Genomic DNA, 19,998 nt, shown 5'->3' with positions numbered 1-19,998 from the left:
AGTCAACGTAGTCAACAAATGAGATTAGTCAGTATTTATATTTTCCGTAGTTTCACCTAATTTATACAATTATTACTGATGAGTTTGAAACGCTGGTTAGATCGTTATGTAAATTTTCTTGTATTGCAGTACTGCAGTCAAAGAAGTTTGATTATTCTATATTTCTGCAGGGTTCAGAGCGTTACGTGATCAAATACCGATCCTTATTGTCTTGAATTCACACATTTATTGCTGCAAACTGTTTTTGCATTTTGTTCGTTTGCTAAGTCATGGGCTCCCTAGTTCCATTATTCTACTCTCATCCAGACTACCTCACGCGCGCTTCTTTGCACTCTCCCTTAGCATCCTACGTAACGATATTGTTCTTTACGCACTTGCATTTCTGGTCTGTCGTAATCTAAAAATAGGTTATTTCAACTGATCGATAATATATCTCATCTTTCAGTATATTTTGATGTAGGTTATTTTCAGCCTCATGACCTCCGTAAAGCATAATGGATATTGTATCCATCTCCCACTGGTTTAGTGAGCTTGCTGCAGTTATTACTGTTTCAGTGAGTAATAATATCGCCATTCGTGTGGCGCTTTGCGTATTGACGCTGTCCACAACCAATCAATTATTTCCGCCTCGAAGCTAGTTATTCGCCATCCCCTATTCGGTTTATTACACGTCTTTCTCGGATCAACTCATGTTTTTTACGAGTAACTGCTAGCTATCTGTCCTAAATTCCCATAATTATCAGTATTTTCACGTATTATATGAATTTTTATAACGATCCGTATGTATTAGTCGTTTTTATAAGTCCTGTCAAGGCCAAACTATAATAAGATCCCGAAAACCTCCCTCAACTTAACAAACCGTATTAAGCTTAACAAACTAACTGGACCACTAGTTGGAATTCTCTCCGCGTCTATGCTTTTGTTCGTTCAGTTAGCCTACTAATCCAGATGCAACTGGAAGTCAACCCATACGGACAGCATACCAACACGAATAATTTGAACAGAAAATGATGTTAGCATCAACATTTCAACTAGTTCGATTGTTTGACTATCTCTGGGCACAAAAGAACCAAACTGAACATAAGTTAAGCTTCTAAGCAACGGTCAGTGCTTTGCATCTTACGAGTTTGAAACCCCAGATATTTGCCAGCTCATTGGTTTGTGTTTCGCACATGCGTCTTGTAGGAAGTAGTGTCCTACAATTCAATCTGTCATTCCCAAGTTAATCTCTGCCCTGGTCCTTGTTTCTTGAAATTGATCTCCAAATGTGATTTCTGCATTTGACAAGTTCACTGCATCTGTAGTACCGCACTGTCATGATATCGCCACGGGTATGTGTCGAATCACCCCTGTTCGTTATTGTACTTTTGCCCACAGCGAACAGGTCAACGGAACTAATAAAAGCGATGCTTAAGACCCCACTGGAAGTAATCATTTCAAACCTCACACAGACTCGACCAAACACACGGCTATGAGAGTAGCAACACGAACTCATACACTAGTGAAATTACCATCTGTTGCTAATACCACAATAATAGTTGATAGTGTAGAACATTAGGTGAATATCGGCAAGTGACTTGGCAAATGCATGACCCTCGAAGTGCTAGAAATAGGGGACAAACACTTGGAACGGCTTAATTTTATTCAACGTTCTAATGCCTGATAGTGGCTTAGTAAAAACTAGGGAAAGATTAATCCCGTACGGTAAGAGTAAGTATAGATTCAGCACACGTTGCGCAAAACGTACCACAGATACCCTGGAGGACATCGGTGAGACAATCCTCTAAAACTCGAGTTCGACACGTTAAACCATGGGCATAAGAGATGTTGTTATAAGATCAAAAATCACCCAAGAGCCAACCAGAATAGTGGTTTACGAAGTGCCCGAGCTAGTATGTGGTGGTCACAATGGAGAATACTGAAATGATAGGCGATAGTGGTTTCGGTTTTCACATGGCCTAGGATCTCACATCATCATAATATTAAGCATGTTCGGACTACCTTGTCCGTCACATCTTGCGACCATTTAGTCTACTCGTTTCATAGCTGTTAACTTCAGAAAGCTGGAGGATTTAATTGAGGCCCTTCATGTGCACTATTGTGAGATAAGATGGTGATTGGAGGTAGTCGACAGGAAACCCTGGACCCGATCTGCACTAAGAAGGACTAGAAACGCATGACATTGATCAGCACCCAGTGATCAATCAATTGTGATTACATCTCAGTCCTAGAGGAGGTCGGTCGCGGCTCGAATAACTCACTGGTAACGTCTCTGACTGTGAAGCTGGGTGACACGAAATCGAATCCGCCAGGGAGCACCAGTTCCCTCAAGATTACAGGTACACCTTGCTGACGAGTGCCAAGTAGAGCGAAACCCAGGTACAGGGTTTCCTGTCGACTACTTCAACCACCATCCAAACTTATCAGTCTCCTTTCTTATGTGAACCCTTAGTAGACTGCCTCAATACTGCAATTTGGTGACAAATATTTAGCAAAGTTGTGTGGTAGCTAACAGTGGAATCCAGAATGTGTGTCTCTTCCGACTTGAGAATCACAAGCTGGCGTGTTTACATCCCAGGTTTGATATTCACAACGGAACTCAAATCTGTGACTTGCGCTAAAAGCATACAATGCATTATCCATTGAGCTGTTCAATCCAAACCGCCAGTAGTGTGTTATTATCATCACCAATAACATTTGTACAAACAACTGCCTGTTATTTTTCTTATGTTAATACTCTATCACTTAAAATAATGAGAGCTGTAAAGATTCTTGGATTTTTCAGGCAGGCTGTTAACTGATCAGTTTTAGATGACCAAAAAGTTAGTTATTAGTTTTATGTTTAAGTGTTGCACTATGGATTCAGTTTTATGACCGTTTATAATGATCACATCGCGTCCACGTTGCACACCAGGTTCAAGATCGGCATTGTTTTGGGAATGCTGGTCGTGCCAAGTATTTGTGCAATACAACTCTTCAGGGAGTTTATAATTATTGTTGAAAAAGAGAAACGAAAGAGCAGCAGGGCATTTGGATATAAACCCTAAACAGTGATGGACATTTTATAGTGGAACAGATTAAGATATGATAAATTGGTAGGTTAAGTTCATACTAAAACCTAGAGTGAAATGTGGCTATGGTCTTTAGATAAGAGGATACACCAATAAATGACAGTGAACTGTGATATGTAACAAAGTGAAATGGGTTGAAATGGTTGAAGGGGAGCGTAGTGTCAGTCATTATTTTAAGCCCATAATATATCTTATTCTAGTTTTTGGGCAAACCAATCTATTCATTCTACTTGAGTCATATTTTTACCTTGTCAATTATTCGCTTATCAGTCTTGACTGTTTTTATATGAGCGTATATCTGTGTACACTTCATATCCTATGTCTCATCACATGTCTGTAGTTTATTTTGTCTGCCTATAAATATTGAGTAACGCCTGGCTAAAAAGGAGTCGGCTTAGCAGCCACCTCTCCTGCGTCTCATTTTGCTTTGTTCTACTACATTCACTTTACATACAAAATTTATGTATTCAAAGGCCATTCTCGTTAGTTGAATTATCTAACTTCCGTTATTGACTAACGTGATTTAAGTCGATGGTTGTATACAAGAATAGGCGACATATATATTTCAACAACAATCATCATTACGATGTAATTGGAGTCAGATCCACGGGCCACTAAAAGAGTCGAAGTTAGACTAAGAAAAGCTGTCCATCATAATTGGAAATGCATCACAAGTGTAAAGTGTTAAGGAAAGCTGATAACTATGTCACTTATTGTTTGGTTTTTTCTTTTCTTTTCCTTTCATCCGATGCCAGGCGATAGGTAGTAATGTAAGAATCTGGGTCAGGATGTTGTATATCATCTTAGCAGAATAGCGAATCCAAAATAACATTGAGGACATAAGTCTAGATTCTGAGCGTAGGACAATATCCTCAGTTTAAATGAACGTTGCCTAATCCTAAATCATAATGTGCGTGAAACAAACAAAATGTTCTGTCCCACACTCATGTGTAGATTGAAGTCATAGTTCTCAACATCAATGCTTGCTGGTCGGTAACTAATATTCATCCACTTCGCCAATCCCATTGGTGGAGTACCGTTTATACTTCTCATAACGAAAATTGAAGACTGGTTTTACTGAAACACCTATATCTTGGAGAGAACAGGACACATCGTACCAAGGTAAATGGAGTGCATGAGAGTTGGAAATGCTTTAACATCACAAGTTTCACATGAGCAAGTCAGACTATAGCTACGACTTAGACAATCCTTCTCAAGAAGTCATCAATTTGCAAAAGATATAGGAGTGTTGGAACCCTACGATTTAAAGTCTTACTCCAATTGCGACAAAACTGCCTTTCGAGCAAATCTTGCACTGTTAACATTGGAGCTTATTTTTGTCAGTTTGACGGAAAAACGTTCTAAATAATCTTCAACAGTTTTATTCATTTCCATTTGGAGTACTTAATCATAGTGTTTCCACCCTCACTCCAAAAGGATAAGGACACTCTGGAACGTATCCAATGGTGAGTCACGAAATAAGTTCGAGGACTTTGATTCAAGCGTTATGAAGAGCGCCTTCAATCACTGACCCCCTACCCATTATAAGTACAGGAGTCCTAGAGGTGACCTAATGTCTTATAGCATCCTAAATTCTTCTGGAATCCTCTTAAACACTTACTTAAGCTAGGTTCCAACATAAACCTAAGGAGTAACACCCAGAACCTGTAGACACAACAGAGCAGAACGGATTGCAGACCAAACTTCTATTCCTTAAGAATACTCAAATGCTGGAATTCACTGCCGGATAAGTTCGTCCAAGCGAATTCCCAGGAGTCCTTTGGGAGAAAACTTGACACATTCAGAGAACGCTTTCTGAAATTAAAAGATATACAAATTAATGCAGTTTATTGGCTAGACCAGCACTCACAAGGGATTATCAAAAATCTGAGGTTATAAATAAACAACAAGAAGCGTGTTGTAGAGAGACCAAATGGTTCATCCAAGCTCGATACATATATAAGGGCTGTTTTCCTACTAATCTATTCATATATATATGCTTTTGGTAATCTCTGTTATTATGATTATTTAAGTCACCAGTTCTTACTACTCCATATTGTATCATACTTTACTGCTACACTTTAATGTGGATACGGTTGTACGTAGCCAAAGCAAAACAACAAACTGAGATGGATTTATACAACTGAGCTGTAACCTTTTTTGGCGTTGACTGTAGTCTCTCATATTAAAAAAACTACTGTTTTGAACTTTATTCAGAAAAAGATTCAAACTTCCACTGGTCTAAGACAAGTTATCAATTAGCGAAAGTGTGTAGCGTGGTGTCGAGTCGTGATTGACTATGAGCACCGCTACAAAGGATCGCGTGTCAAATAAATCCATAAAATCCCCGGAAGCTAAATATCAGAAGGCAGTTAATGGACCAAGTCGAGGTATATTTGCTGGCGATCTCGTGGTATCGAAAGGATACCGAGATCGTGCCAGGATACAAGCTTGGTTACAGAACGTAACCGAATTCGCGCGAAGTCACAATCAAAGTGTAAGAATAATGGATGCTTTTTAGCACAGTTAAACAAAAGCACATTAAAACAGTCACTGGTACAATTGGTTACAATAATAATTGTTTTCAATAAACCAATCGTGTTCTCTAGATAAAGGTGAGTCCTACAAGTGTTTTACTCAGATAAGATTGAAATTCTCTCTAGTCATTTACAATCTCAAGGACATGAAGTTTATATCGTTTCTCGTTAAGGGCAAGTGATTCCCCAATATCACCTCTTACTATTTCAGGAATTCGCAGTGTAACAAGAAAAACACCGATTACTGAGTGTTTATTTGTAGGTGGGACTTTCCTTCTTCCGTATGCTGTTTATTCAAAGAAAGAACTTTTAAGTAAAAGACTATTTGTACATGCTGCGTGCGCTACTAGATTTGCTCCTCAAGGGATCTGTAAATTTATTATTTCTTCAATATATCGTTACATAGGTTGTTAGTGAGACTAAGTCACATGCTCTATACCTGACCATTCACTTGGATCCCCAGGCATCACTGCAAGAATGTTTGAAGTCTATCGGACAAATCAAGGTATTGTAATGCTCTCCACATTTTTCTGACGTTTATATGTAATGACAGTGATACATACACTAATGAAGTTCGTAGGTAGTCGGATATGATTTGTTGAATTTTTTTAGTATTTTTAACGGATCATGACATATTCAGCAGACACATAACATACTTATTCATATAAATATGTCTCATTAACGAAAATAACAATATAGGATTGATTTTTTGACTAAGAAAACATCTATTTTTGCCGTCAAGCTCCAAAGCTCTACAAACTAGAGGCTAATAAAATATGTTGTTCAGTGGTTTCTAATGTATGTATTCCTGTTTTCTCCTATCTTCGGTGATAAAATGTTGATTGTAAATCTGTGAACTCGTCTAACTTCAATCTATGTTGGTAGATGTTTACGTATTATATATAACATTGTCCATTTATACCATTCAATCTTTGTGGTTAAGTTAGAGGTAAATATCTGATCTTATAATTTCATATATAGACTTTGGAAAAAGGCCTTAACGTCTAACCCAGATAAGGACTTATGAAAAAGTGTTAGCGACTCTTTCGATGCATTGATCGTTTCTTATGTGTTGGAATAATAGATAATTGGTAACATCCTCATTGGGTCTGTGGTTTTGTAACACAAACTCGTAAACACATCCATTTCTCTATAGAAAGAGTGGTGCTTTTTCCACCATACTCCTAATGAGTTAACATTTGTAAAATGTGTTGTCCTCTTATTCATATTAAGTTCTTTCTGGATGATACAATCTTCCGAACTTTTCGTATCTTAATTTAGCTACTGGAATGTTATTTCTGTGTAATATGTAATCTTATCGTAAGTAGGATAGGGAAATTGGTAAGGGAATTCTCGCCTAACAAAGTTGTATGGTCAATAAGATCTTTGAGTTTAGACATATTATGATTGAAAACTATAATGTTGCCATCCTACTTAAATTTTGCTGACTATATTTATCTCGGGAAATAATAACATTGTTTATGTGCTTTTACTAATATTGAGTGATGATAGTCTCTGTAGTTCTGTTCAACTAAGTTTAAAAGAGTCTGATAAATTAATAATGGATTATTATTAGCAATAGATAATACCTGATTGGTATTTTGAATAATCTCATAAATATATTTGAATTAGTGTTTTTGTTTTCATATTGTTACATCTTTATAAAGACGTGATCGTCAATTATAAAAATACTTGTTCATGATGTATTTTAACAAACGGTTACAATATCACGTTCTAAAGCTGAAAGTATTAATAGTGCGTTACATTTGAGGTGATTTCTGTTATTTTTGAGATTGTTATTTGATGGACAAGGAATTTCGTGTCAGAACCAAATAGTCTGTATGAGATATTTCTCATCAGATATTCCTGAAAAACGTTTTCGCTTCCAAATGTGTAATTTGCCTGAAAAACTGCGTCGACGTAATTGTAGGCAAATTCTTATTTTCGTAACTTTTTGTTCGTTAATTTGATTGCAGTTATCAGTAATTTATTGAATGTTATTTACTTGTAGTTGTATAAAGTCTACTGTAATGTAACAGACAGCAAATTTTGGTGCATTCACAATCTTGCTATTGCTTGAAAGCACTTCTCTAGTTTGGTCTTGATAGCTTTCTTCGACAATTGATTTACTTGCCTAGTTTTTGAGCCTTTACTTTTATTGTACACGTAAGTAAATACTTTTATTGAATTGATTGTGGACGGTTTGCGAACATTCTTTAAATATGTCGTGAACTATCTGAAGTGTTCTCGATATCAAGTAAAAATTCAAACGTCCTTTAGGTTTAGACTACTACAGTTCCTTGAATAAGCTACTGACATAAAACTTAATGAATAACATTCATATAGAAAATCCTTCGACTTTTATATTACTAGTAAAGATTGAAACCTATAGACTGATAACATTGTATGATCTTACTTCCTCCTGTTACCCCGATGGAGAAACATAGGCCAACCTTCAGTATTCTCCATCTAATTCTGTCCTCGACAATCCTTCCCGGTTGCTATTCATCTTTCTCATGTCTTCTTCCAGTTTTCAACGTAGTGCGTTCTTCGGACTTCCTCTTCCTTTCCCATCCAGAATTTCACGTTAGAGCTTGCCTCGTGATGCAGTTTGGTGATTTTCTCAGTGTGTGTCTTATCCACTTGGGGCGCCTTTTCCTAATTTACTCTTCAGCTGGGAGCTGGTTTATCTTCTCTTACAGTAGTGTGTTGCTGATTATTTTCGGCCAACAGGCATTGAGTATCTTGCATAGACAACTGTTTATAAGTACTTGTACCTTTTTGATGATGTTTGTGGTAGTTCTCCAACTTTCAGCTCCGTACAGTAGAACTCCAATCATATTACTTTGTATAAGCTTCTTGGTCATATCTTTTCGTATCATATTGTTTATGTTCAGCCTCTTTTGTTATCATTACAAACAGATTATTTTAATTTCTTTCTCATTCATCTTGTTAAGTCACTCTCTTTGTGCTGATATGGCATGTAAATTTGGGCCGACGCATGTTCGTAACAGGCTCTGCGTTAATTATGTTTGAATCAACGACATTTACCTATAATTAAGTTGTTTTTACACTTTAAATAGATTATCCATACATTTGTTCATTAATTCTAGAAATATGTTGATGCAATTTGTCCACCTGACTCACGAAGTGAAGAAGATGAGATTCTATACGGTGTTGGCTTTGGATTTGAATTTCTACAAAAAATTAACCCTAATTATCAGTCTAGAGGAATTAATAATTACGAATACCGTGAACGGTCAGGAAAACTTGGTAAATTACCTAAAACAGGTAAACTCAGCTTCATTTGTCGGTTTGTCACTTGCTTTTTTATTGTAAGCAATAGTTTATAACCTGACAAACGAATGGTTGAGCAGGTTCGTGGAGTTTTTTCCGAATATGATTCTCTGCTCACTTCAGGGAATCATTTTCATCTAGTGGTATTTATATGCAATTTTAGAACTTTGTAATTTTAAGATTGATTAAAAGCATTATTAAACAGTCATTCTATTACATCAGCCCTTGTGGTCTGTTGTGTGACGAAATCTCAGCACGATACAGGAAGCTCGACTAGCTCTTGCCAAATTGCGTCATTTATGGCGTAGGCGAGATATCCGTCTACCAACCAAAGGATGTGTTTACTGCTCAGCAGTTCGTTCCATCCTACTTTCTGGCTGTGAAACATGGCCGGTAAGAGTAGAGGATATCCGTAGGTTACTAGTATTTGGTTGTAGGTGTCTGCGAAGCATTGCTCGTATATCGTGGTACTATCAAGTAGGTAATGGAGTTGTTAGGGAATAGGTACTACTAGGCAAGGATGGGAAATCAATTTGTAGGAAACAATTTCCCACAGATTCAACTCTAAGCTAATCTCTAGACTGTCGCGTACAGAGTCTTGGTTTAGCCAAAGTCAGAACAAGTAAGCTATTTGGCTATATAAACTTTATCTGTTTCTAAAACATAAATTAACATCGTTAGCGTACAAACAAACAGTACGGTCTATTAATACAGAGAAAAACAGAGACAAATAACATACCGAACAGTAGCTAGAGAATAGGAAAAATGAGTCAACAAGCCAAAATTGTTTTACAATGAACATTAAACTGTGATTGGTTAATAAAGAGATACAGTCGTACAAGGTCAAAAGGAGTTGATGTGGTGGTGGGCGTTTCCCTTATTATTGGTGGGTTCGTCTATCAATCACATTTTACACTCCCCCGAAACGCGCACCACGTCCGTTGTCCAGGGTCGTCGTCGCCGTCAGACAGCCGGCTCCTTCTAGTAGACATAAGCGTCGTACGTCCCGAGCAGTTTCTTCGTTTGAGGTTCTCAATTTTGCCGTACGAACTCGTCCGTCAAAGCCATAGCTTACTTGTTCGACAATAGCTTTGGACCATAGACTTCTCAGTGAGCCAACATAGTTTAATAACACTAAGTCTCTCGAAGACTCATCCATCAATACCTTCTGAAACAATAGTGATCGCAGAATTCTTCTTATCGACTTTATGATGCGTCCCCATACACCGTCTCGTTGACTAGACCTCGGAAGTTTAAAGCGCCATTCACAACCTCTCTCTAAAAGGGCATTTACTGTCTTATTCTGATTCCAACTACACATGATCTGTCTAAGAATAGCATTGGATCCTATAGAACTACCAGATGCACCCTTACTCTTGCTCACAACTCGTACAAGGGCGCCTTTCTCAACACCATCCTCGATACCACGGCGAATATGTGCTACCTGCTTCTTCAGGGTCTTAGTTACTGGCTTCTTCGTCACAGTAGTCTTCGGCTTTTTCGTAGTCTTCACTTTCAGTTTGATGTCCTTTTCCTTAAGCTTTCTTAGAGTTGATTTGGATTTATTAGCAGATGATGCTTCAGTTTTTGGCTTAACAACCTTATACTTAGTTAATAAAAACGAACAATGAACTTGACGAGAGACATCTTCGGAACGAGTATACCCCGCGACACCATATGCAGATTCTGATGATGCTATACGATCCTCCACAGACATCGATGAAGTACGACTAAGTCGGTCTTTGGATTCAGTTGAATACGATTGTTCAAACTTATCCTCTAATTCCTCTTTAGCTGAGAGGTGATTGAGTACACGATTGCTTTTACAGGGTTCCCCATAGGAACCGAACAGCGTCCAACCTAACAGAGTCTTCACGGCGAATGGTTCATTCGGCTTTCCAGTTCCTACCTCTTTCATTTCGTGTACACTCGGTGCATTGCACCCGATCAACAGTTCGACATTCTCATCCTCTACTCTAGAAAAACTTGTCTTTTAAATGCGTCCAGGATTTCATTTGAGAAGTCGTTGGTACCGTCCTGCGCAACATAGGTAATCTCTCGACTGTCCATACGTTTGGGATTCTAAATGACGAAGACGAGTCTAAGGATGAAACCTCTAGTTGAACCTCTTTACACTGAATTGTGGAATGGTTATCCAACGTTTTCAACGAAATCGTCTTAGGCTCTCCTTCTAACTTCAACGTTTTAGCTAGATCTTCTGTAATAAGAGAGGCATCCGACCCACTATCTAAGAAGGCGCAAGTCTGTGCTACCTTTTCTCCATTTCTTACCAGTACAGGCACTATTGCGAATGCTGCTTGTTTCTGTACACTCTCAACACTTTTCTCCGTACATAGCTGGGTGTTAATGTGTGCATCAATATTAGTATTCCTTGGTTCTTCCCGCAACTCATGTAACAGGGTATGGTGTCTCCAGCCACACCCTTCGACAGCACACGACCTCGGCGATCGACAGTTTTTTGCTACGTGGTTTGCCTTCAGGCATACATTACACAACTTGTGCCTAAGAACGAATTCCTTCCTTTCTCTAACATTCTTGTCTTTAAATTTCTGACATTGATCTAAAGAATGATTACTGGAGCACTCCAAACAAGATGAACTGCGTAAGAGAGCATTATCATCACTAGCACTCGCATAAGATATTCTTGCTGCATTGTAATCTGTACTAATTTTCCTTTTTAAAACGCCAACATCTCTATTGTCACTATTAATACCGCGGTTGACGAGTAGGCCGTATCTAGTATTAGCTATATCAGCCTGCTCCTTTACAAACTCAACAAGATCGGTAAACAGAGGCTCTCTGCCTCCTCTGATAATCTTATAAGCTACCTTTAGCCACTCTTGTTGAATGTGCGTTGGTAATTTCAGAACCATAGTTTCAATAGTTCTAGAAGAGTTCAAATCAGAAACGTAATTCATCTGTTCGAGAGTCAAACTACATGCTTGCATTTCTCGAGATAGTCTTCTCAAACCATCTGGTTGATTTCTCCTTATATTGGGAAAGTTTAACAAATTATCGATAAACGTGCGTGCTACGACGTGTTTTTGGCCAAACGTTTCTTCTAAAAGCTTTAGGGCTTGATGGTAACCTATCTCTGGTTCTAGTATAGTACAATGAAGGATAGCGGCTTTCGCTTCTCCGTCACAATATTGAATCAAGTAATTTAGCTTAGCTCTAAATCCAATATTCTCACTCCCAATGCATTCTTCGAAATTTCTAATGAAATTCCAATAATTTGTCGGTGTACCATCAAACCTTATGACTTCTCTTTTTGGTAAATACAGATTTTTTAATATTGTATTCTCACTGTTGCTTACTGATTGGCCGGAACCTTCACATCTCCGGCAGCGTAATTTTTCTAGTTCAATTTCCTTTTCTAACTGGGTTATGCGCAACCTAGCTAACTCTAGTTCTATCATACTGTTGTTTTTGAGTTCGTTCTTTCCAAGTTGATCCTCGTCATAAACTCCTGAATGATGTGGTGATAATTCTGGAATCTCATCGGAATCGTAGTGTTTATTGGAAGTCATTTCAGTAGGTATATCGAATCTACTGTTCGAAACTTTGTAGGAAACAATTTCCCACAGATTCAACTCTAAGCTAATCTCTAGACTGTCGAGTACAGAGTCTTGGTTTAGCCAAAGTCAGAACAAGTAAGCTATTTGGCTATATAAACTTTATCTGTTTCTAAAACATAAATTAACATCGTTAGCGTACAAACAAACAGTACGGTCTATTAATACAGAGAAAAACAGAGACAAATAACATACCGAACAGTAGCTAGAGAATAGGAAAAATGAGTCAACAAGCCAAAATTGTTTTACAATGAACATTAAACTGTGATTGGTTAATAAAGAGATACAGTCGTACAAGGTCAAAAGGAGTTGATGTGGTGGTGGGCGTTTCCCTTATTATTGGTGGGTTCGTCTATCAATCACATTTTACACAATTGATGAAGTGATGAAATTTGATTAGTTGAGATGGTTGGGACATGTGTTACGTATGCTGAAACACTGACTGCTCCGACGAGCGATGTTTAATGGCGTAGGAGAGTAGGTTTGAAGAAAGGTAGGGGCGGCCAGACGAAAACATGACACAAATGCATAAAGTCACAGACAAGTGGACTGAGCCATGTTATTAGATGCAAACTACCTGGTTGGGATCTGTGAGACGATAGCAACTGATGGTTGGAGACCTTGAATGACATAGCTCGAAATCGTTTGCAATGGCGTAGGTGCATACACTCTTTATGTTCTCTCAAATTCTAATCTTGCGAATTCTTCATGTCCCTAGATTATACTCTCTGAATAACATCACCAAACCCTGATCTTTCCGATTACTGCTTATACTTTTACTACCTCTACGACTATAGGATTTGAAATGAGAATTGTATCTGTATGCTAATGTCTTATGGCAATTTGAACTGATGTATGTACGTACGAAGTTCCACGTTGTTACTGAATGATTATTACATAATACTTTTAACACATATGAGATTTTATACATTAATTTATCTTTTATAAATTACATAAGATCAAGTAATCAATGATATAACTAAACTCGATCATTTATTCACTACTATATACATGGATAATTTTATCCTCAATGTATTCCTGATAGTCATTTTATATTATTTAATAACCTAGCATATCTGGTTAATCATCCATTTAACGTATTACTTATTCGGCCTATGCTCCATTGGAGGTGGGTAACAGGCGTAAGTAAGTAAGTATTACTTACTGTTTTCATATATCAAGTATTAAAAAAAACTGACTTATGTAATAATTAACTCGATGAAATGAAGCTTAATGAATGGTTTCAGTAGGCATATAACAGTTTAATGTATCTTACAACTAGTAACTAGGTAACAAAATTGAACGGTAGTTTATATAGTATCAAACAGATAATCAGTTGTTAGCTAAATAAGTTGATTACAGATTATTATTGTTTTAATAAATTTCATAGATGGAGATATATTTATTCATGCTAAATGTCATGAATATGGTAAATTGTTTGAATTGACACAAGCTATTATCAATAATTTACCAAATGGATCTGTAATCAAATTTGAAGATATCTACGGATGGGTTTATCGTAATGGACGAGATTTGAGTGGTTTCATTGATGGTAAAATTATTCTATATTTTATTTCATATTGCATATTTCTATCTTTATTATTATATTCGTAATGGGATTAATATTTACAATTGAATTTGATTTAACTGTTAAATAAAACTTGAAAAGTAGTTCTCATTCCTAATCTAAATTGTAGAACAAAGATTCAACGGTTATACTTTTACAAAGTATGTATTATAATTTGTTTACTTAGTTTAAACGTCAGATCTCCACCTTCGTCTTATTAATTTTAAGAATACACTCATTATTACATGAAAGATAAAAGTAGAACTCCTGTTTGAAAGGCCATGTATGTTTGGGTTTTTTTCATCGCGTTTTGAGTGGCACAGTAAACTTTCTACATTATTAGTTATACCAAGGTATTTGGGTTTAGCTCAACAAGGCTCTGTATTGTTAGTTATATTTCATAACATCTTACGCCATTAAGATACCATGGTCGTTAGGACCATATTCACGGAGTGGTGGTGATGGACGAGCAGCTGCTAGTTGCATATGTCTGTCTTCAATATTACAGCGCCGTATCATAAACTGGTTACCTCTTTAATTATTCCATCCCGTACCGCTGTCGGCAAATAATACTTGATGTATAGGTCGTTGAGATGACACTTATAAAACATGCCGATACTATCTAATTATTTTTTTATTATTTATTTCAACACATAAATATTGGTACAAGAGGGCACCAAATATATATGCGCCACACCATATTTGTATGTGTGTGGGCTGTGATACTGCCCAGGTGCCCAGACCGAAGCAGGTGGTTTTCTTAGGGGACCACACTCCTAGCCTTTGACCTAAAGGTCTGATCCACAAGGCAATGGAGCATCGTGAGGAGATGCATTCCCATGGTGGCCGGTGACCAACGATTGGTTCATACGCCATTTGTTCCCGCAGGATACTGGAGCCCATGTGCACCATTGGTTTGGAACCCGGTTAAAGCGCCGGATGTTCGCTTTTCTTCCTCTCATTTTCGTGAACAACACCCCCACCACGAGAAGGCAGTGAGTAGGACTTCTCTGGCAGAGGCTGTATACGCGTGGCTGTGTGAGAGCATTTCGAGAGGGAGGGCGGGCCCACCACACTCTCGGCCATACCAGGGCATTTGGGGGCGATACCATCTAAATTGATCTTCAAATAAGGCGAAATCAATTGAATTGTCCTCACTGTAATCAAACACGTTGTTGGATCTCGACATTAGTTACATTTAATTACCAAATGTAAACAAGTCTTCAGGGGAAGCAGTAATGAAACGCACCGAGTCACTAACATCCTTGGCTTAGAGGGAGCATGTTTCAAAAGTAAAATTTTATCTATTTGATTATATAAACATTGGTACACAGAGACACCAAGTAGATATAAGCCACACTTCATCATTTGATTTGTGTAACAGCTGGAGTACTTCCCGGGCGCCCAAACCGAAGCACGTGGTTCTATTAGGGGTCACTCGTTGAGGCTTTGACCTATATGTCAAATCCACAAGGCAGTGGATAAACGTCAGGAGATGCAGTCCCATGATAGCCGATGACCAACAACAGGCTCATACGCCATTTGTTCTCTCAGGATCCTGGATCCCACGTGCACCATTAGTTTGAAATCAGGGTTCTTCAACTCCCTAGGTGGATCTTGCGTGCTCGCCAACCCAATTAGAACATCAGACATTCGGTTTTCGTCCTCTTGATTTCGTAAACACCCCCGCTACAAGAAGGCAGTCAGTAGGACTCCCCTGGCAGTAGCTGTATACGCGTGGCCATGTGAGGATATTTCGGGAGGGAAAGCTAACTATCCCCACCTTCGGCCGTACTGGGGCATTCGCGGGCTTCACAGGTAAAACACAGAACTCTCCTCAACTGTTTGATGTTTACCCGGTATTTAATTCAATCAAAATTAATCGGATTTTAAGTAAAGAACCAGTAGCCATTGTCCTTATACAGTATACCATCACTAAACTGCTTAAAACCAACATCTCCAACGTTTATTTTATTTAATAATAAGGCACAGAGAATCCGGCAGATCCTGATGAACGAGCTGAAGTGGTGATCAATACAAAGACCGGTGGAAGTTACGCTGTTGTTCAAAAATGGGTTCACAATATGGATATGATTCGGACAACAAAAGGTAAAGTATAATATGAATTCATTATATTTCGTGGTTTCTCATCAGTCGCCTACAATCATATATGTATTGAATGTCAACATTAAAGTAATATATCGAGTGAAACGATTGACATATGAATGAAAAGAATTGAAACGACTAAGGTTATCAATAATAAGTATATGTATATATGTGCAAGAACAGGCCGGAGGTCATTTGGTGTTAGAATCTAAAACAAGCATAAGGGATGGGTTATGCATTAATCAAGTGAGGTTTATATATGATTCCTGGAATTAAAAAAAATAATCGATACGATGTGTTACGTAAACTCTGTGAGTATGGGAAATACTATATCTTTTCTACTTCAAGGACTATCGTCCTTAATGTTTTGACTTAGATAACTCCAGAGAGTTGTTGACACCATAAGTTAGTTTTGGCTAGATAAACGTTTTGAAATCCTAAAACTAATTTATCACTGAATTTTTTTTTGCGGTTTTTAATGTTTCACCCGTTCAAATCCGCAATACTCTCCTAATAGTCGAATCTAATAGTTTTGAAATAAGTTGGTTACCTTAAGACTACTGAGTTTTTTGTCAATTAGTGATTCACATTACCTACTTTAGTCAAATTTTTGTACTATGTAATCATTTCTTTTTACTATAGAGTAATATCAATCTTCACTGTTGACTTTACTTTGCGGATTCTCACCATCTGCTTACAATTGTAGTCAGTATACGATTAGGTGATAGAGATTAAATGACTGAAAAAATTGTAGTGACAATAAGTATCAGTACTGTATATACATATAAGTGAATAAACACGTCCACAGTCAATCGAAGATAGATACAGAGGATATGAAGGTGAATATGGAAGTAATTGTGTTCATGCCAATCTATATACATTGAAAGAACAATGAGAAGTATGTATATTTTTATTTCCATATTCCAAAGAGTTTGAAAAGGATAGTTGCCACAGTCTTAAACAGTCCAGTAAGTTATCGTCTAATCAACACCTAGCGTATCATTGATATTCATCAATTATTTGAAATAATTACTAGTTAAGACGATACAACACCTTTATACTTCTCTTAAACAGTAATAATAAGTACAGGGAGGCACCAAATACATATGCGCCACACAGATCTAATTTTATATGTGTGAGGGCTGTGATACTGCCCGGGTGCCCAAACCGAAGCAGGTGGTTTTCTTAGGGGACCACACTCCTAGCCTTTGACCCAAAGGTCTGATCCACAGGGCAGTGGAGCATCGTGAGGAGATGCATTCCCATGGTGGCCGGTGACCAACGATTGGTTCATACGCCATTTGTTCCCGCAGGATACTGGAGCCCATGTGCACCATTGGTTTGGAACCCGGTTAAAGCGCCGGATGTTCGCTTTTCTTCCTCTCATTTTCGTGAACAACACCCCCACCACGAGAAGGCAGTGAGTAGGACTTCTCTGGCAGAGGCTGTATACGCGTGGCTGTGTGAGAGCATTTCGAGAGGGAGGGCGGGCCCACCACACTCTCGGCCATACCAGGGCATTTGGGGAACTTTTACATTACTTAAAGCGACATTTCTCAGTCTAATTCATAATTTGGAGATTGTAATAATTTAATAATTAAATTCATGAGTCATTTGAAGCTAGAACATCATGGAAAACCTGGAAGCACTGGATAGCCGCTTCATTCACCATTTGATGTCGAATCAGTTGTCTAGGACCAATGGGTCCTGGGTTCGATTCTCACAGGACAGGATCACGGATACACACCGCTCAGGAGTTCCATACTAAGATGAAACGACTGTTCAGTGTTTCCAGTTGTCTGATTGTGGTCTATCTTCAATTGACTCATGAATTCAATTATTAAAATTACTATCCTCTCCAAAAAAGCCCTCTGATTAAAATCTTTTATTATCATTATTGTATTTTCAGTTTTGTTATTCAATCTTCACTTAGATTAATTTTAGTTCACACATGATTTTGACTCATTTAGTTCATAAACTATTACAAACTTTTCACTAATTAAGTATTACGCAATCAATCTTATCAGTTTATAAATCTTTGATCATTATGACCTCTTTTAACTTATAGTTTCAATGTATCTATTTCAAATTAATCTTACATAATCTAATTCACACTTTTTTTTCGATTTCTCCATCATTATTGTGTAATTTTCACAGTTAAATTCACGAATCGATCTAACTTAGATCACTATTGAACATCTGGAAGTACTGGATAATTGTTTCATTCTAATATGGGACTCTTTATCAGTGCCCATCCGTGATTGCACACTTAGGACTCGAACTAGAACTAACTTTCGGTCTTGCACATGAATGCTTCACTTCTAGACCACTGAACTGCCATCCGACGGTAAGATAAAACAACCATGCAGTAGTTCCATGTTTTCAATGATGATCTAGCTGAAATCAATCCATGAATTCGATTGTGAAGATGATACAATCTCCACAAATCGCTATACTGATATTATGGGATTGTTTCATTTTATGATGTATTTTAATATGAATATGATTATAAGCAGTTGAGGATAAACTAAAGAATGAAAAATGTATTTATAATATTCAATGTCAGTTGTCCTGTTTATTTTATCCTTGTTAGTGGTTTGGTAAATCTTTTCTCGATGTATGATTCGTAATACTTTTTTAAATAATGACCCATAGTGTAGGCGATCTGTAGGTTTCATATATTTGACTTCTTTTTTTATTTATAAATTTGATGGTAAAGTCAAGTCAACATTTGACTTACTTACTTACGTCTGTTACCTGATGGAAGAGCATAGGTTGCCGACCAGCATTCTCCAACACTGTTCTGGGCTTTCCTTCGTAGTTGTATCTAATTGTTGTTCATTCTCCTTATGTCTGTCTCCGTTTCTCGGTGTAATGTGTCATTTGGTCTTCCTCTTCTCCTTTGGCATTGAGGATTCCAAGTAAGAACTTGCCTTGTGACGCACTTGGGTGCTTTCCTCAATATTTTTCCTATTCACTCCCAGCGCTTCTTCCTGATTTCTTTCTCCGCTGGAACCTGGTTTGTTCTCTCCTACAGTAGGTTGTTGCTGTTCGTGTCTAGTCAACATATCAGAGGTATTTTGCGTAGAAAATTGTTAATGAACACTTGTATCTTCTGGATGATGGCTTTCGTCGTTCTTCAAGTTTCCGCGTTATACAATAGAACTTTCTTGACATTTGTATTGAAAATCTCGACTGTGGTGTTGGCTGACATTTGTTTTGAGTTCCAGTTATTCTTCACATGTAGATATGCTGTAGTCAACAATTTAGACAGAATAAATTGAATTCATTTGCATTTCGTATCTTTTTTTCTTCAACCATCATATTAATGTGTGACACCACCTGAATTTCTTCTTCTTTTTCTTCTTATTATTATCATTATTACCACTATTATCATTTCATTGTGTTTATTCTGTTAGGAAATCTTTTCTACGATAATTGTTATTTCATCGATCCTAAAATAATCTTCCCATTTATCTGTGTTTTTTCACTTTCCTGATTCTTAACATTTATATAAAATATTTTAACCTCCTAGAGTCTTCTGACTACCGTAAGCAACAATGCAAACATTTTCGGGATGCGATTCTCTCCTTCGAAATGTAAAATGTTGCTCCAGGATTGTGTTGCATCGGTATCTGAACTAATGATAGGGAGTGACGTAGTCGGGCGTGTCGACCGACTCATTTATCTTGGGAGTTTCATCAGCCATTGTGGTCCGGTGTGTGACAAAATCTCAGCACGGATACAGGAAGCTCGACTAGCTCTTGCCAAATTGCGTCATTTATGGCGTACGCGAGATATCTGTCTACCAACCAAAGGACGTG

The 19,998-nt window shown here is 37.6% G+C and overlaps 1 protein-coding gene across 1 annotated transcript; it reads left to right on the top strand.

The window, feature by feature from the left end:
* Positions 1-7,539: 7,539 nt before the first annotated feature.
* Positions 7,540-19,559, top strand: MS3_00001334 (uncharacterized protein). The gene is made up of 3 exons (XM_051208773.1): positions 7,540-8,899; positions 13,892-14,053; positions 16,055-19,559. Exon 1 carries the CDS (start codon positions 8,015-8,017, stop codon positions 8,642-8,644), a length of 630 nt encoding a protein of 209 aa, XP_051064048.1. The 5' UTR covers positions 7,540-8,014; the 3' UTR covers positions 8,645-8,899; positions 13,892-14,053; positions 16,055-19,559.
* The last annotated feature ends 439 nt before the right edge of the window (positions 19,560-19,998 follow it).

The sequence above is a fragment of the Schistosoma haematobium genome, assembly GCF_000699445.3.
Source record: "Schistosoma haematobium chromosome Unknown HiC_scaffold_240, whole genome shotgun sequence".
Taxonomy (NCBI): domain Eukaryota; kingdom Metazoa; phylum Platyhelminthes; class Trematoda; order Strigeidida; family Schistosomatidae; genus Schistosoma; species Schistosoma haematobium.
The sequence above is the reverse complement of the archived record's forward strand: the minus strand, read 5'-3'. Positions and strand labels throughout refer to the sequence as shown.

Bases quoted from the DNA above. Each gene is read 5' to 3' on its own strand.
- MS3_00001334 (XM_051208773.1), top strand. From the start codon at position 8,015: ATGATCTTACTTCCTCCTGTTACCCCGATGGAGAAACATAGGCCAACC.